We start from the raw sequence: 17,821 nt of genomic DNA, 5'->3' as shown, positions 1-17,821 counted from the left end.
TCATCTGCACAGCACAGAAGTGCTCCCGGTGTTCAGAGGGGACCTCCTGCGTTCCAATCTGTATCCACTGCCTCTTGTCCTGGCGCTTGGCACCTGGAAACGAGTCCAGCTCTGTCCTCCTTGCATCCTCCCTCAGTTATTATGGACATTGTGAGATCCCATTTTGCTTTCTGCACAGTCTCCCTTCCCTGCAATATTCCACGCCCCACTTCCCAATAAGTTTGACCCCACTCGCAGCCCGTAGCGAGGTCTCTCCTCGCATGTGCAGAACGGGGGCGCGGGTGCAGCCGCTACGGCGCATGTGCGGCCGGCTGCGACGCCTGCGCAGTGCCAAACGGCGGCGGGTGTGCAGCCTGCCCGGGGCAGGGGCCGCGGGGCGGGGAGGGGGCGCGGATGGCGGCGGGGCTGCGCTATGTTGCGGTGGCTCGTCGCTCTCCTCAGCCACTCCTGTTTTGTCTCCAAGGGCGGCGGCATGTTCTACGCGGTGCGCAAGGGCCGGCAGACGGGTGTCTACCGCACCTGGTAAGGCTCGAACGCGGCTTCGCTGCCGGGGACGCTCCGGGAAGCGCGCTGGGCCGGCCTTATTCCCCGCCCGCTGTGTTGCAGGGCGGAGTGCCAGCAGCAGGTGAACAGGTTCCCTTCCGCCAGCTTCAAGAAGTTCGCCACGGAGAAGGAAGCCTGGGCCTTCGTGGGCGCCGGGCCTCCGGCTGGGCAGCAGTCCGTGCCCGCAGGTAGCGTGTCTTCGGGGTGGGGAGGCAGGGAAGGAAGGAGGCCCGCAGGGCCACGTGCGAGGTGCCTCTTCCCCTCGGCTGCTGGAATCCCACACCACCAGAGGTGTGACCGCACAAGAAAGAAGCATTTCCATAAGCGTATGGATTTGCTTGTGTCGTGTCTGTATTTAAGGGCTGTTACGTGTGTCTCTGCTTTGAGCTAAAGTAACTGGTGTACTTGGCTTTTTTTGTTTTTTTTTCCCATAATTATTTTTCAGGGTTAGCTTAATGGACAAGTGTTACTAATCAGTGAAAGCAAAACTTTGTCTTTATCACAGAATAGCTGAGGTTGGAAAAGATCTCTGAGATCATTTAGTCCAACTGCCTGCTCATCCCCAGTGTGCTCAGTGCACCGCGTCCTCAGGTGCCACAGAATGTCATAGAAATCCCCAATTGGAAGGAGCCCATAAGGATCGAGTCCAATGGTTGTTTCTCTTACCTTGAAAAGCTTTCTTCTGGGATTTATTTTGAATAAAACTTGGCCTTATGTACCTAGATGAACTTTTTTATTTTGTGTTTTTAGAAGAGACACATGGTGCTTCAACTGTAACGCGGGAAAATGCTAGCCAGAGAGAGGAGCTGGAGGCAGATGTCTTGTGCTGCAATGCATGCAAAAGGCCATATGAACAGTCTACAAATGAAGAACATACTGTAAAGCGTGCAAAACACGATGAAGGGCGCTCAACACCAATAGTCGGTGAAGATAAGTTTTCATATATGGGTAAGCTCTTTAGTTATTCCAGTAATTCATTTGAGTTCTTTCTCCTCTTCGTATAAAACAGTGTAATTATTAGAAGGCTTGTAGGGAGGCTTGTGTATGACAGCACCAGGCCAAGTGCAACTTATCTTTTTAAAATTGAAATCTGAGCCATGATGTGTGTTTTTCATGTTATCTTTCTGTGTGACATTAATTGACTTTAACTGCTATCAAGGTATGGCTTGATTTGTTCACTATACTTGTGGTTTTACACGTGCCTAGATTACAAACTTGATTTAAGTGCAGATGTAGCTGGCAAATTTTAACACTGACTGAGGAGGGCAAGACTTATAGTGAGATTATGAAACTTGGCAAAAAAATACCTTGTGAGCCTTACTGATTTGGAAGCAGTGGGGGAGTGTAGTTGCAGTAGGGCTTCTGGTGTTAAGCATTATTAATTAAAATCAGTGATATCTCTAGATGATGGCATTTTGAAGGACTGCCCAGGGAAGGAAGTTTAGACATTAATCTATTAGCAGATGTTTCTTTCTGCTTGAAGAGGCTATGTTTGTGAAGGAATCCTTGAATTTCTGCTTTTGCTAATTCTTTTGTAGGTGAATTTGCAGTTGTTTATACAGATGGTTGTTGCTCAGGTAATGGACGTAACAGGGCACGAGCTGGAATAGGTGTCTACTGGGGACCAGACCATCCCTTGTAAGTAATTCACTGGGTTCTTTTCTTAGGTAGATATGCTGATGTTTGTTTTGGACTTGCTTTACCGTGCCAGCCTCTTTTTGAATGTGAAGCCCTGCTGTTGAAACTTATGTTAATGACAGTGCTATTAGAGTAACAACTTACCTAGGAAAAATAGAAATTGAATTTTCTAGAAGGTAAGGATGTGGGAAAAAATGATTGGAAATAATATTGTTTAGTTGCTGAAGCGGATTCAAGGAGTGCAGAAAGTTAAAATAGTTGTATGTGTATACAAAAGGCAGCAAAAGTAGCTGCATGGTTTATGGCAGGTCCAGATATGCAGGTTGTGCTGTGTGGGTGGAAGTTAGACCTTGAATCTCCATTCATCCTTCTTTATAAAAAGAAAATCATCTCTGTTTTATTTATGATTCTAAATCATAATGTATCATTTAGTGAATTTACAATGCTGATAATTTTGAGTAACTACTGTTTGTTCTTTGGATATAGAAATATCAGTGAAAGACTTCCTGGACGGCAAACTAATCAAAGAGCTGAAATACACGTAAGTAGCAAATGTCCTAGAATACTTCCACATGTAGAAAGCATTATTATACTCAAATATTTCAACTCTGGACTTCAGAAGCCAAGTATGGAGCTGTGAGAGAAGTACACAAAATACCAGTTGTGACTTCAGACAAATTGTTTCCTTTAGGTTTTATTGTTCTTTGTTGCTTTCAAATAAGCAATATCTCGAGAATTCCCAGATGTCATCAGGCCAAGATATTTAAAATTGTCTTGAGTTAGGAAAGCCCCGTTCTCAAATCTTTGTATTTTTAATGTCTATATCTTAGACTTCAGGGAAAGGTTAAGAGTACGATTGCCTTCTTACTGTGATAGGGTCAGAATATCGTCTTTCTTTGATTATACATAATAAATAATTCTAGGAGTAACTTTTGTTACTTTGGAAATAAAGTCTTAACAGGAGATTTAGTTTTCCTTCTCATCTAATCTTAATTCTGGTACTGCAGCTTCCCTGCACTGTGTTTTTGGAGGTAAAATTAGGTGGGAAGCTGACCTGCTTAAAAAATTACAAGAAATTCCGTTCAGTGAGGGCCAAGCAGAAGCAGTGGTGGTATGGCAGAGGTCAGACTTGCTGCTGGAGAGCTTTTCAGTGCAAAGTTGAGGCTATGCTACTTGTCTCTCTAATTATTCTATTTCGTGGCACCACTAAAGAATGATTGGAAACAGTTCCAAACATTTGGAGCTGATATGAATCTTTGCTCTCCAAAGTTATGAAGAAGATGCCTGGAAGCTGATGTGCTGTTAAGAGCCTTGGAGAGCTGAGCAAATGGGCAGGGAGCTGCTCCTGCATTGAAGAACTGAACAACAGATTTTACTTCATTTAACATGTGGGAAACTTAAGTTGCTCTCTGTCTTTCTGACTCATCTCTACTGTAAAACATCTTTGTACTCACTGATGAAGAGACTACAATAATATTCTTTGTCGTTCTTCTGTATTAACATTGGGTACTTTGCTGGTATTTTAGTCATGTGTTCAAAATACTGTACTGAACTGTGATTCTATTGAAATATTCTTAAGGCAGCCTGCAAAGCAATTGAGCAAGCAAAGAGTCAAAATATCAAGAAATTAATTATCTACACTGACAGCAAGTTCACTATTAATGGTAAGTTGATTATTTTAGAGTTCTGATTCTTGAAGACACGTTAAACACAATTTCATTACATGAGGCACATAGAACATAGGGGGTTTGTGGAGACTTCTCATATAAGGAAGAGAACATATAACACAACTCAGTTCTCAAGACTGCTTGGTGAAAAACTTGCAGAACACTGTAAGGATTACCTTCTGTCTGCATGAGATACAGTTAGTGATGATTGCCTTTAACAGTAAAGAATGACAGAAATAAATGATTTTTGTCTTAATGTATCCAGTATGACACACAGAGTCTAGAAAAAAATCTTGTTTGCGGGCCTTCTGTTAAGGAAGTTTTCAAGAGAGTACTCAGAAGTTGGTGTAGTGACCTTGCAGTTTCATTTTGGTTTGTTTTGACTTCTTGGGTTGGAGAAACTATCTGTACACAAACGTGAGCTATATTTGAGGTTTCCGTCCTTTCCACATATGGATGGCCAGAATGTTAGATTTTGTTCTCTAGAAATCTACTTATGTGTTCCTTCTCTGAAGTGTTCTGTTTAGACAACAAAAATTTTAAAATATGTGGTCATCTGTTTCTCCTCTGCGTTTACGTCTTCAGTTTCTCAAAACAAATTTGTTCTAGCTTATTGTACAGTCAAGCAAATCTTTAGCTTCAATTTATTGAGGTTCATGTCATAATTATGCGTGGAATGTGTATATAAAGCTGTAATCTTTAAATATCTGTTCAGGAAAACACTGTTGGTATTTCAAGTAATAATGGGAAAATATAATCCTGAAGACCAAATAAGAATATTTTCTATGATGTTTTTGCCTGAGACTTTGTATGGAATTAATGTATTGAAAGACTTGTGAAACAGTTGTTTTTTCATAGCATGTTTTATGGTAATACTCCCTTTGCATAGGTATTACAAGCTGGGTTGAAAACTGGAAAACAAATGGCTGGAAAACAAGTTCAGGAGGAAGCGTGATAAATAAAGAAGATTTTCAAAAACTTGATAGTCTATCAAAAGGCATAGAAATTCAGTGGGTGAGCACCTCATTTCTTCTTCCTAATGGCATCCTAAATACTCTTGTAAACTCTTACCAAGTAGGACCATAGCAATGAATTTCATAAGGTATAAAGCTATGCATCTATAAATACAGTGAATCTGCTTGTTTTATTTAAAGCAAGTGAAATTATCAGTTCAGTGCAAGCTAGTCTCTTGTAACCACTATTTGATCTATTAAAATGCATGTTTATTTTTTATTGTTTCTTGTTACTACTGAGAAACTGTGTAATAATTATTTCAATTTCTGAAAATGTAAGCTTGGAACATAATAGTGTCTTTTTGAATTCTAACTCCTAGAGTTGCTTATCATAGCTTTTAAGATACTGACTCTTTTGTGTAACTTAATCATATGTCTGCCTTTAAACTGGGAAAACTAAGATGATAACCCCAAATCAACTTAACTCTGGTTTTCTGTACTTTAGTGGTTTTTTTTTTTTTTTTTCCAAGAAAACTGAGTACATAAGGGTCTTTAATGTAAAAAAACTGAAAAAACAGATTTTTAAGTGAGTGCTGTGTTACACAGCTATTGGTTTAATGGTGTAGCTTTCTGGGAAAAGTTGGAGACAATGTCAGAGAGGTTTTTTCTTTCATCTGAAGGTAGGACTTCTGAGTTACTAACTAAGTGTTAGTGCTGTTTTCTGCCTTTTTTTTTTTAAGGCTAGGTTAAGTGCTCCTTAATAGCTCACCACTTTTTATAAAGATGGTTTTCACAATCTGGCAATCCAGTTCTTGATCTCTGAAGAGAGGTTACAATCATTACTGGGAAGAACACATAAGGACTTAATGTGAGCTCCTCTAAGGAGCTGCTACTATGCTGTGAATAGAAGGGCATTATATGCTCAAGTTTCATGTATGTGCTCTTCTTCTGGATTTCTTTCATGTCTAACACCCCTGTACTTTTGTCCTAACAGATGCATATTCCTGGTCATGCTGGTTTCCAAGGAAATGAGGAAGCTGACAGACTAGCAAGAGAAGGCGCTAGTAAACAAAAGTTGTGACATACTGGGACTGGAGACTGTTGCAGTTGGAGGAAAAGGACTAATGTAGCAGTGACAGTTTGAACTGCTGTTGCTTCAGAGTTAAACTTTGAACTGTGCTTATTTCTAGCTCAAAGTGCTAAATGTGTAACCAACTTCTAGGGAGAAAAAAATACATTTTCATCTATGCTATTTGTTTTACAATCAGATCAATATTTAGTTGATGATAAACTGCTTTTTTCTTTCATCTTACTGAAGTGCTGCTGTCAGTGTTTTTGAGCGGTCTCAGATTTTTGAATTCACCGTAAAGACAGACTTCAGAAGAAATGATACTAAATTTTTATCCTGTGTGCTCTTTTACTTCTTTCTCATGAAATAAATTATTTTTTTTTTTGTACGGAAGCATATATTAATGGTGCAAAATTGTTGAGGGGGTGAAGTTGGTTGGATGATTTGATAAGAGATCAATGATGTGGCATGAAGATGTTTATTAATAAGCTTCGGCATTCTGATAGTAGTATCCTCTTCTCAGATGTCCCAAAGAAGATAATTGACCATTTTATCCGAGGTGGAACTGGGAGTTCTGGAGAAGTTGATCATCCAGGTTGTCAAGCATTTGACTTCATTTTTTTCTAGTCAATGATGAGATGAGTGGAATGGCTAATGTTGAGCATCAGTATTTACTCTCTAATTCAAGCGCACAAGTGTTACTTTTTATGTATCTATGCAGGAAAGGGAAACGTGCTATATTGTCTTTGTCAACTATTTCGTAAGGCATCTGAATACTACTGAACAGTAGTGCTTAAGTTAGAAGTCATTGAGGTTTTTTTTTTTTTTTATTTGTTAATGGCTGCATATATAGATGGAGCTTCTGAAGCTTGATTTCTTAATGGTTCTCATTCCTTTTGATATCCTTACACGCGGAAAAATGTATGCTTTTAGGTATTTAGTGTCACGTCACTTGTGATGGAGCTAGGAAACTAGTTAGTCTATTTACTAATAGATAGAGAATTTTTGTTCTGTGTCATCCAAAATTGCATGGTAATTGCACCTGAAGGGATGAGGTAGTACACTGACAAAATTTTGTTCTCTGGGTCTTGTACGTGTATGCATATGCAGAGATGTACACATGTATATATGTACACATGTGTGCATGTATGTGCATATACATGTGTGTATATACATGCATTTCCTAGGGTTGCCTGGAGGCGAAACCTTCTATTTTATTGTGTTAGCCCACAGCATCAGAGATGGATGTTGGTGTTACGGCAGTAAAAGCTGAACCTTCCCGACAGTATTGTTACGTTTTGTTGCTTTGTGACTGATAGCAGCAGAGGGGCAGTCTGACAAAATGATGTCTGATGTGGAAGTGAGAATGAAGCACAGGTGTGGAATTGAATTCCTCCATGTCGAAAAAGTTGCACCTATTAACATTCATTGACACTTGCTGAACATTAATGGAGATCAAACAGTGGATGTGAGCACAGTGATGTGGCGGGATGGTGCATTTCAGCAGTGGTGACAGTGATGTAAAAGAGAAGCCACATTCAGATAACTTTAAGTGTAGTATGGAGGCTGTGAGAAATGCAGAACTAATGGTGGCAACTATATTGAAAAATAGCATTTTGTAGCTGAGATCAAGTAGTATTGTTGTGCTCTTTGTATCTGTTGTAGTTTCTGTGAAAATATATAGGAGATGTTACATAGGTTGCTCTGAAAGTACACACATATGGGCTGTCTCTTTTCTTACTTTAAAAGTTTGATTTGGAGGAAAGTACATAGTGATCCTGATCAGATCTCTAGCTGAAACAGTTACACAGTGTGACAGACAACGTGCTGAAGAGGTGTCATAATCTGCAGATCATACCTCTTGTGTTAAATGTGCAGATCCTACTTGCTGCATGGAAATCTGTTATTTGAAGCAGCAATTTTGAGGAAACTGTGAAGATAATAGTGGGTTAGTGGTAGCAGCAGTATCACACTATTTAAGTTACTTTACTGCCTGAAGGACTTCTGCAGTGTGGAAACAAGAAATTTAATAGGAAACAGTTTTGTTCTAGTTGTTACTAATGTTTATTTCTCATTCTGGAAATGAAGAAAGAAGAACGTCCATAGGACTATGAACAGATTGAAGGATGGAAAGTGAATAATATTTCTAAAGCAGGCTTAAGAGAGGCTTGAGATCAAGAAGAGAACGTTGGCTGTTCAAGCCATTCTTCATGGGGAAGTGAAGCTTCAGGGAGTACTTCATTTAACAAACAGTCTTCAGTGGCTAAGAGTTAAGTTCTGGCAGCGTTCGTGCTTGTTTTTGAAAAATAAAGTAACTGGAGGCCTCAGGAGCTGCCCGAGATCTCGGCGCTCTCCCCATAGGCCGGGCCCCAGCTGCGGGGCGGGTCGCTGCCGCCCAGCTCCGCGGAAGCTGCCGGCGCCGCCATGGTGGAGGCCTGGTATATGGACGAGTCCCAAGAGGACCAGCGGGCTCCTCACAGGCTGGAGCCCAACCGCTCCGTCAGCCTGGAGCAGCTGCGCCGTCTCGGCGTCGCCTACCGCAGAGTAAGCGGCGGGGACGGGCGGCGCTGCCCAGGGGTGCGTGCTGAGGGACGCGGCTGAGGGACGCCGGGCCGCATTGCGCTGCCGCCGGGAGGCGGTCGGTCGGTCGCCGGCGATGCGCGTCATGGCGCCGTGCCCCTCAGGCGGGAGATGGGTGCGGGGCGCGCTATCCCGGGGGTTCTTCTCACGTTGTCTGCCAGCGGTCCTCAGGGCTGCCTTTGCCGTGTCTCTGAAACGAGGGTTTCACGTGGTATCCCCATACAGCCGCGTTGTAAAATCGAGTCATAAATTTTTACGTGTTCATTTGGTAAACCGGTTTGCGTGTCGGCCTGGGTCGCTGTGTCCCCCTCACCCCGCTTGATTCCCACCCGAGATGGCGGCAGTGCTGCAGCAAACGTGCAGGTTGGGGCTGAATGCTGAGGCACAGCGCCCACCAGGGTGAGCTGTGTGTTTGTACCGGACATCTCTAAATGGTGGGATGGTTTGGGTTGGGCATCACATATACCAGTACAGGTCAGCAGCTGATCCCCTGAGAGGAGCTCTGTAGAGCAGGACTTAGGGGTCCTTTGGTGTGCCATTGTGACCAAGGCCAGTGGTATCACAGAATGGCTGAGGTTGGAAGGGACCTCAAGGATCATGAATCTCCAACCCCCCTGCCACATGCATGGCCACCAACCGCCACATTTAATACTAGACCAGGCTGCCCAGGGCGCCATCGAATCTGGTCTTGAACACCTCCAAGGATGGGGCATCCACAACCTCTCTGGGCAGCCTGTTCCAGTACTTCATCGCTCTCTCATAGTAAAGAACTTCCATCTGACATCCAACCTAAATCTTCCCTCTCTCAGCTTGAAACCATTTCCCCCTGTCCTGCTGTTGTCTACCCTTTCAAAGAGTTGACTCGCCTTCTGTTTATAGGCTCCCTGTAGGAACTGAAAGGCTGCAATGAGGTCACCCTGCAGCCTTCGCTTCTCTAGCCTGAACAAGCCCAGGTCCCTCAGCATATCTTTGTAGGAGAGGTTCTCTAGTCCCTGATCATCTTTGTAGCTCTCCTCTGGACCCTCTCCAACATCTCTCTGTCTTTCCTGGGGGCTCCAGACCTGGACACAATACTCCAGATGGGGCCTCATGAAGGTAGAGTAGAGGCGGACAATCACCTCCCTGCCCTTGCTGGCCACCCCTTGTCTGATGGAGCTGAGGATACCATTTGCTTTCCGAGCTGCAAAAGCACACTGCTGTTCATGTTAAGCTTTTCACCATCACTACCCCTACGTCCTTTTCTGCAGGTTTCCTGGGTTGCATTAAAAAGAGTGCAGCCAGCAGGTTTAAGGATTCCCCTCCTCTGCTCTAGTGAGGCCACATCTGGAACACTGCATCCAGTTCTGAACTCCCCAGTCCAAGAAAGACAGTGATCTTCTAGGAGTCCAGACCCCAAAGATGGTTGGGGCCTGGGCATCTCCTTTATGAATGAAGGATGAGAGGCCTGGGGCTGTTCAAGTCTGGAAAAGACTGAGAGGTGATCACATCAATGTTTATAAATTTCAGAAGTGCAGGAGTCAAGTGGGTGGGGCCAATCTTGTTTCAGTGTGCAGCAGCAGGACAAGGGGCACAAATCCAACACAATTCCGTATAAACATGTGAAAGATTTTTACTGTGAAAGTGATGGAGCACTGGAACAGTCTGCCCATACAGGTTCTGGAATCTTCTCTGGCTGTATTCAAGATCTGCTTGAATGTCTATCTGTGTGACCTGTTGTAAGGAACCTGTTTTAGCAGGCGGATTGGACTTAATGGTCCCCTCTGGTCCTTTCCAACCCTTATGATTCAGTGATTTGTAAGAGACATTTCAAAGTGTCCTTCTTGGGGTGGTTCAAACAGGAGAGCTACATGATGGATAATTTCTGGTACAAACCATAAATCAGCCATGCCTCAGCTGTAAAATGTATTCATTAAGAGCTCAGGATTTCTCTCCCCGATAATCATACCTCCTGGGCTTGAGGAGTGCAGCACAAGCAGTGCTGCAGAGTGGCAGTGCCTTGTGGGGATGGGGATGTGTGTTGGCGGTTGAGGCTCCAGCCTTTGAAGTTCTCTGCAGGCTGTGCAAGGTAAGGACATGCTGCAAGAGTTAATAAACCATAGCAAATCTTGCCATTCTGAAACCTCAAGTAACCTTCTGCTTGTCTGTTTTTAGCATCTCTCTCAGTTTCATAAATTTGGCATGAGAGCAGAAAAAGTGAAGTGTATCCAGAGCAGTTTATTAATTTCTGACACAATCAGCAAAGACCTCAAACCTATTACTCTCTAATTTAATCTTATTTGTTGCTGCTCTGCTGCTGCTGCTGCTCTTGTGTGTGTGACAGTAAGCTTGTGTGCTTGGCAGGCAAGTCATGCTGGGTGAGGAAGCAGTGCTGAAAGAACTGGTACCAATCCATATGTGTCTGCCAGCACTTCTGAACCTCAGAAACGGCTGCAGCAGCAGCAGGAAGGCTTCCCAGATGCCTTCAGTGGGGCTGATATAGGTAAATGCAATGAATCTGACTCCTGAATGAGAATCAAGTTGTTGAAGCAGTATGGGAAGGCAAACATGGTTTTCAATGACAAGCTGACGTGGGTTTTGAAAGCTCAGGTTTTTATCATTTTTGGTCTTCCCATGATAACTAAATAGTGACTTCTAGACTTACTAGTATCTGGTACATTACTGAGCATGCAGCAGTTGTGCTTTCTTGTGTTTACCTTTCTGTCTTGAAAGGCATTGGTATATGCCTTGTGTACCTATAAGGAGCTAACATAGCCACTCAAGTTATCTGCCTGCCCATTGACAACAACTTTGTTTTTCCACATTAGTATCTTGAATTGTGTTTTAAGCGATTGTGTTTGAATGCATTTTTTTTCTGCCTATTTTTTAGTTGGATGCTGATAACTATGAGACTGACCCACATCTGAAAGAGATTCGGGAAGCAGAAAATTATTCTTGGATGGATATAATAACTATACATAAAGACAAGCTGCCAAATTATGAAGAAAAGGTATGCAGGCCTTTACTTTGAATGAGGATTTGCACTCTGAATCCTGCTGCTAGCGTACACAGTCAGCTTTTTAATGTATGTTTATTGCATATGCTCTCAAAGATTAAATTCATGTTTAAAATACATCTTGAACTAAAGTCCTTAACTTTAGCAAAATAAACATTGATACTATTTCTAGGACAAGGAAGGGGTAGGCCTTTTGCTTCTGTAGGTTGCCTGCAAAGTTTTTAGGCTACTTTCCATCACTGTGCCATTTTGAAACTCAGAGCCCTGCAGTCAGAGATCCTAACCAGGATGAAGGCAGGCTGTTGCCAGCTGTGCATGGGCTTTGAAGGCTGAGACATCCTGCTGGTTGTTGTAAAATATGTCTTCTCAAAATGAATGTTAACATCATGGAATTTGAGGGATATGTTTCCCTTACAAGATGATTTGTTAACTTGGGAAGCAAACAGCTTGGCTATTTTGAAGCAGATGAACACAAACAGTGCCAGGCCTTGAGCCTTCTAGAAGGAGTGTATTTTTCCCTGCCTCAGGGCATTGGACTGCTGTTCTGATCTGAATACGGCAGCGTGGTGGCATTTCTGTATTTCCATTAAATCTGTCCTTTTACCAGTTTGTTTTAGGCCCACTATGTTACACTGATTTCAAGTTTTTTAGAAGGTGAATTACATAGTAACTTAAGTGCCCTGGATAAATTCAGCATTATGCAAAGATAGAGCACTGCCTTGCTGAATCAGTAAAGGCTGAGAAGTGTTTCAGGCACGCCTGTGCTAGCATGGATAAAAAGTACCCAGACCCCTGGGTCTGGTTGACTGGATTGGCCATTTTAACCCTGCTGGTTTCATCTGTTAGTTAAATCACTGCATCGCTGAAAGCCTTTGTCTGCTTTGCCAAATGTTTCAGCTAGATTCCTTTGCAGTTTTCCTATATTTGGTATTAATAGATATCTCCTGTCCCCAGATAAAAACATTTTATGAAGAGCATTTACACCTAGACGATGAAATTCGTTACATCTTAGATGGCTCTGGCTATTTTGATGTTCGAGACAAAGATGACAAATGGATCCGGATTTCCATGGAGAAAGGAGACATGATAACCCTCCCTGCTGGCATATATCACCGATTTACATTGGATGAGAATGTATGTTATCATAAATTACCCTAAATTTTGATGAGAAATAGATGTGAGTATATATCTTAATGGTAACTGCGTGCCCTGAGACTTGCAGTTCATTAGCAAAGCATATTAAATATGAAGTAGGAATATGAAAAATACTAAATAATTCATAGCATTTGAACCTATCATCTCCAGGTCACAAATTCAGCTTAATCTTATCAGCTGTAACTGCAAGTCATTGCCACGTGGTATCCATAGCATACCTTGTGTGACAGTGGCCTGAGAGCCAAACCCTGCAGCTGTCCCTCGCACAATTGCCCCCACTGTCAGCTGCAGTGTGGAGATGAATCCCTCTGTGTTGCGTGTCTTTGTAGGGCCAGACAGAGCATATCTTTGTACGGCAGTGGCATTCTTCATAAGTGCTAAATTCACCTTCAGGGAAAGAATGATTTAAGGCTGCAGAGCCACTGCATGCTGCTAGCGTATGCTAGATTGAATGCTGACTTCACAGGAGGTGACCTGCTTTTGGAGAGTGTTTTGGCAGATGGATTGTGAGATTGCACACGTAGTCCTGATCTGTGTGCCTGCCCTTGTGGACTCTTACAAATACATTTTTAATCTTAGCATTAGCCCTGGTAGATAGAGAAATGTGTACTGTTGTCTCGTGTGTGGCAGAACTCCCTTTCTGATATAGTCCTGAGTGTGGTATGATTTCAAATCAGATATCTAGATAATGTTTGTTGTTTATGTAAATAATAATAATAATAATAATAAAGATTTAAAAAAAAAAAAATGCTGTTTTGGTGAAACACCCAAGATTTCCTGTCTACATTTTGAGGTCTGTGGTGAATCTGCTACAATTGCTAGTTTAAGGCTTTTACTTTACATAGACAAAATATGAAGGATTATGCAGTGAATCTACAAGACGTTACAAATGTTCATGTTCACTTTGGGAACTTTAGTCTAGAAATATTACTTTCAAAATCTCCCATAAATTCTTTAGGTACTTCTAAACCCTTGGGTTTTGAGGCTAAATTTTTTAGGTACCTAATTTTATTCTTGATATTGCTGAGTACACAAATGCAAGATAAGCACTTAGCAGTGTCTACAATATAGGTAGGGCCTAAACCTGTAGTGTAGCTGGCAGTAGAGGAGAGATGAGTTCCCCGTAACTCAGTGGTTGGAGCACTTCTGTGGGATGTAATCCTCCATTCTGCTACCACAGCTTCACATTTCTACCCGACATGCTTCTGGCTGACTGGTGGCCTACTTCTTTTGAAATCTGGAGAATTTTGCTTTCTGCAGTGTTGTTTTTTGGCTAGTTTATGTATTGAGCTTTTTGTGGCCCTCGCTTTGAAGCTTCTGATATTCCTCAGGCATTTTGTAGAGATCTTGGGTCTTCTGATTTTCATTGTTTAACAGAGCAAGTAGGAATTAGATGCTGCTCTGCTTGGTGCTGTGGATCCAGTGCAAAGTGATTTGCATAAAACAGGATTTATTTGGTTTCTTTTATTAGGTAGAAGTACTGTCTGCCCACTTTGGAGGCACTGGTTGTGACACAACATATATCCCTGCATAGGTGCAAAATCTCACTGCAGGAGCTGGCAACAGCAGCATCATGCTACAATGTTCTGGGACACATGAAGTTTTCAGTCCATCTTGAAATGGTTTCAGGAATTGCTGCATAAATGCAAATTCAAACATTAATTTCAGGATTTGCCACAGAAAGGAAATCTGAAATTACTTGTGACTTTTTGTTCTTTGACAGAACTACGTGAAAGCAATGAGGCTATTTGTTGGAGAACCAGTCTGGACAGCATACAACAGACCAGCTGATGATTTTGCTGCTCGGAAACAGTATATGAAGTTTTTGGCTGAAGAAGCACAGTAATGATGTCTGAGACCTGACAGGTGGAACAGCCTGAAGCCAAGTAGAATAAATGTGATTGGTGTTCTTTCAACTGATTACACTACTAGATGCATATACACTTAGAATCACAGAATCACAGAAAAATTTAGGTTGAAAGGTCATTTGGAGGCCATCTAGTCCAGTCCGCTTTGAAGCGTGAGGCCAACTTCAAAATTAGATGTACAGCCTCTTGGGTTTTGAAAACCTCTGGTGCAGGAGACTCCACAGCCTGTCCAGGCACCTCTTCCAGTGCTCAGCCAGTCTCACAGGCAGGAAGTTTTTTTTTTTTTAATGGCCAAGTCCCCTGGCACAGCTTATGATTGTTTTCTTTTGCCTTGGAAAGAATCTGGCTCTGACTTCTTTGCAGTCCCTTCTCTGGTGGGAAACTCTGGTTATGTCTCCTCTCAGCCTTGTCATCTCCAGGCTAGACAAACAAGTGTCCTAAACTGGACTTTGGCGATCCAGATTGTTTATGAAGATAAACATGATTTTCCCTGTTTTTGACTACTGAGGAATGTCACTTGTAACTAGCTGACAGTTAAACTTGAATGATTGACTCTTCCTAGACCAATGGCCCAGAATTTTTTCATCCACTGTGTAGTCGATATCGTCAGCCTGACTACAGTGCTACAGTGGGAAACAGTTGAAAGCCTTACTGCAATCCACTGTTTTCCTCTGCCGCAGAGCCAATTATTTTCTCTGAGAGGGCCCATGGGATGGTCAGGCAGAACGTGCCTCTGGTAAATTGGTGCTTATCTTATGTTTTCAATCTCCTATTTCATGTGCCTAGAATGGCTTCTGTAATGCCTTGTTATAGAATCATAGAATCATTAACAGTGAAAAAGACCACTGAGATCATCAAGTCTTACCACTGATCCATCACCACCGTGCCCCTCTGTGCCATGTCTACCCTTTTCTTGAACATCTCCAGGGTCGGTGACTCCACCACCTCCCTGGACAGCCTGTTCCAATGCTTCACCACTCTGAGAAGAAATGTTTCCTAACATGCAAGCTGAACCTCTCCTGGCCTTTGAGGCTGTTATCTGTCATCCTATCACTGGTTACCTTTGACAAGAGGCCAATTCCCACCTCACTACAACCTCCTTTCAGGTACTTGTAGAAAGTGAAAAGGTTTCCTCCAAGCCTCCTCCAGACTGTTATTCCATAGTTTGCCCGGGGACTGAAGTAAGGCTGGCCAGCCTCTCTTCCCCCACACCTATTACTCTCCTTTTTGAAGATGGCAGTAACAGTTGCCTTTTTCTGGCCAAGATGATCTCCATGATCTCTAGGACCTTTCAGAGATGCCTTGCAGTGCCATTAGCCATCTACATTTACAGTTGCTCAGGAATCCATTTTCTGACCTTTTTTTCTTGATGTTTTTGGCAGGTAGACTTGTGAGAGCTGGGCTCCATTAATATTAATTTTGCTCTGAATCAGTGCTAATGAACTACGTAGGATTCTGTTTTTAATTAAAGAGAATAAGCCCTACTTCATTCTTGTCTAAAAATGTTCATAAGATAAATTTACATAATCAGCATTTTAGCATGCAACCTCCCTCATTCTGACCTAGTACGTAAAGCTTTGGTTTTCTCTCAGCAAAATGTAGCAGTTTTCTCCTGTGATTTATTAATAAAATTAATTTGACTTTGGGGTATGTGGTTTTCTTTCTTTCTTTTTTTTTTTTTTTTTTGTCTTATGCTGATATTAAGGACACATGAGCAGAACTGTTACTGCAGATGTTATTCAGCATTTATTTTCCTTGGTCATGCTTCTCTGTAGCACTGGAGGAGTCGTGGATGCAAACCCACATTTACAAAGTGAAAGCCTGCGCGGAACTTAGATCAGCCTGGATTAGCTTTTGTGCAGGGTTTCCTAAGCTTGGCTGAAAACTGAGTTACCAGCAAGTACAAAGTTAAATTAGAGTTAAGTCCTTTGGTTAAACTTGTATGGTTGCTGTGCTGTGCTGTGCCATGTGGTTCAGGGGTCTGTGTGCCATGGCCATGTTAGCAGCACTGGAGTACCCTCTTGTACAGCACTAAATGCACTGAGGTACCCTGGTCCTGGAATAAACGTACGGGATTTTTCCAGATACAGCTACAGGATTAAACAACAATTATTGCCAGCAACAGATTTTATTTATTTGTCTCATATGCCACAGGAAGTCGTATTTCTGAACACAATATAAAAATGACTCCTTTCTCCCGGTGCTGCTCTTAATCCATGGTATCCAATCTAACTTCTCTCTTCCCCTTAAACAGAAGTCAGCACAAGACTGTTCATTCCTCCTCCACGTACAGCACCATTATCCCATGGCAGACCAGGAGCCACCAGAAAGAGACCAGGCAATGCGCTCTGCTCTCTGAGAGAGACTTACAGCGTGGGGCTGAGGGGATAGATACAGGTAAGGAGCTGCCCACTGCAATTGCTTTCAACATCTCACTGATATAGAGTGTGACCTCGGAAACAGGGCTGAACCACCTTGTTTTGTTGCCTCTCTGGAGGAATATAAACACCCAGTACAGCTCCCATCTCCGAGCTGTCAGGAATAACACACGATAACACTGCCAAACACCATTCATCATTTTCATAGCACAATGCATTCTGTCACTGAAGGGTGGCTGTGACTGTGAGAGTCTCACTGTGAGCGCTTTTAAACACATGCCCTTTAGTGCTGTAGGTGTTCTTGAAAGGCTGAAAGCTTTGCTATCCAGAAGTATTTTTGTCAGCCAGGAAAAAAGCAATTTGGGGCCAGTAAAAGGATTCTGTGAAGAGCTTGCATGGGAGATTACACTGGGGGGAAAAATGTTAATATTAATAGAAAACACTCCAGGGAGTGGAGGGAGAACATTCAGTTCCTTTAGATGAGAAATGCTGTTTATTTTTATAGCATTTTTTTTCCCACATACTACATATCTAAAAGTGAGAAGTGAAATCAATACTTTCTGGTCCAAAAACATGAGTCTGTTTACTGCAGCTAGTGGAAAATCTCAGTGCATTGAAGTAGTATTAAAATTTATGTGTTTCCAGCAACGTCATGTTGGCAGCAGTAACACAGATGAGGGGAATATTTCAGCTGTTTCAGGATTAAAGAAAAAAAAAAAGATAGGATAAATGGTACTGCGTTGAGGGGTTGGAAGATAGCTTGTAGGGTATCTGTGTATTATTTGTCACATTAATGCAGACCTGTTCCTAAGTGGCATGTACATAACTTTATCATGACCAGCTTGTGGGAGCTTAGCCTTGTTTTCTGCCGTGAACTCAAGGAAAGCTGGTCAATGGGCCATTTACTAAATTAGATGGGCAAACAGGTAGCCACAGAATCCATGACTTTGGCCTCCTTTGTTTTGTATCCCCAGGTAA

At 42.4% G+C, this 17,821-nt stretch overlaps 2 protein-coding genes across 4 annotated transcripts; both read left to right on the top strand.

Annotated features, from left to right (window-relative positions):
- The first annotated feature begins 284 nt into the window (after window positions 1-284).
- Window positions 285-6,258, top strand: RNASEH1 (ribonuclease H1). Of its 2 annotated transcripts, XM_010707938.3 has the most exons (8): window positions 340-522; window positions 607-731; window positions 1,294-1,491; window positions 2,082-2,181; window positions 2,668-2,722; window positions 3,761-3,845; window positions 4,738-4,862; window positions 5,796-6,258. In XM_010707938.3, the coding sequence occupies exons 1-8, from the start codon at window positions 413-415 to the stop codon at window positions 5,880-5,882; spliced, it is 885 nt and encodes a 294-aa protein (XP_010706240.1). In that variant the 5' UTR covers window positions 340-412; the 3' UTR covers window positions 5,883-6,258. The 2 variants fall into 2 exon arrangements, with proteins under 2 accessions (XP_085074097.1, XP_010706240.1); XM_085217971.1 differs by lacking the exon at window positions 607-731 and having other exon boundaries at window positions 285-522.
- Window positions 6,259-8,228: 1,970 nt separating this feature from the next.
- On the top strand, window positions 8,229-16,115 carry ADI1 (acireductone dioxygenase 1). 2 transcript variants are annotated; one of them, XM_019613279.3, is made up of 4 exons: window positions 8,229-8,447; window positions 11,317-11,436; window positions 12,397-12,576; window positions 14,321-16,115. In XM_019613279.3, the coding sequence occupies exons 1-4, from the start codon at window positions 8,295-8,297 to the stop codon at window positions 14,441-14,443; spliced, it is 576 nt and encodes a 191-aa protein (XP_019468824.2). In that variant the 5' UTR covers window positions 8,229-8,294; the 3' UTR covers window positions 14,444-16,115. The 2 variants fall into 2 exon arrangements, with proteins under 2 accessions (XP_019468824.2, XP_085074098.1); XM_085217972.1 differs by having other exon boundaries at window positions 8,232-8,414.
- The last annotated feature ends 1,706 nt before the right edge of the window (window positions 16,116-17,821 follow it).

Source organism: Meleagris gallopavo, chromosome 2, assembly GCF_905368555.1.
Source record: "Meleagris gallopavo chromosome 2, MGAL_WU_HG_1.1, whole genome shotgun sequence".
Taxonomy (NCBI): Eukaryota; Metazoa; Chordata; class Aves; order Galliformes; family Phasianidae; genus Meleagris; species Meleagris gallopavo.
This window is presented reverse-complemented; position numbering and strand designations above follow the sequence as displayed.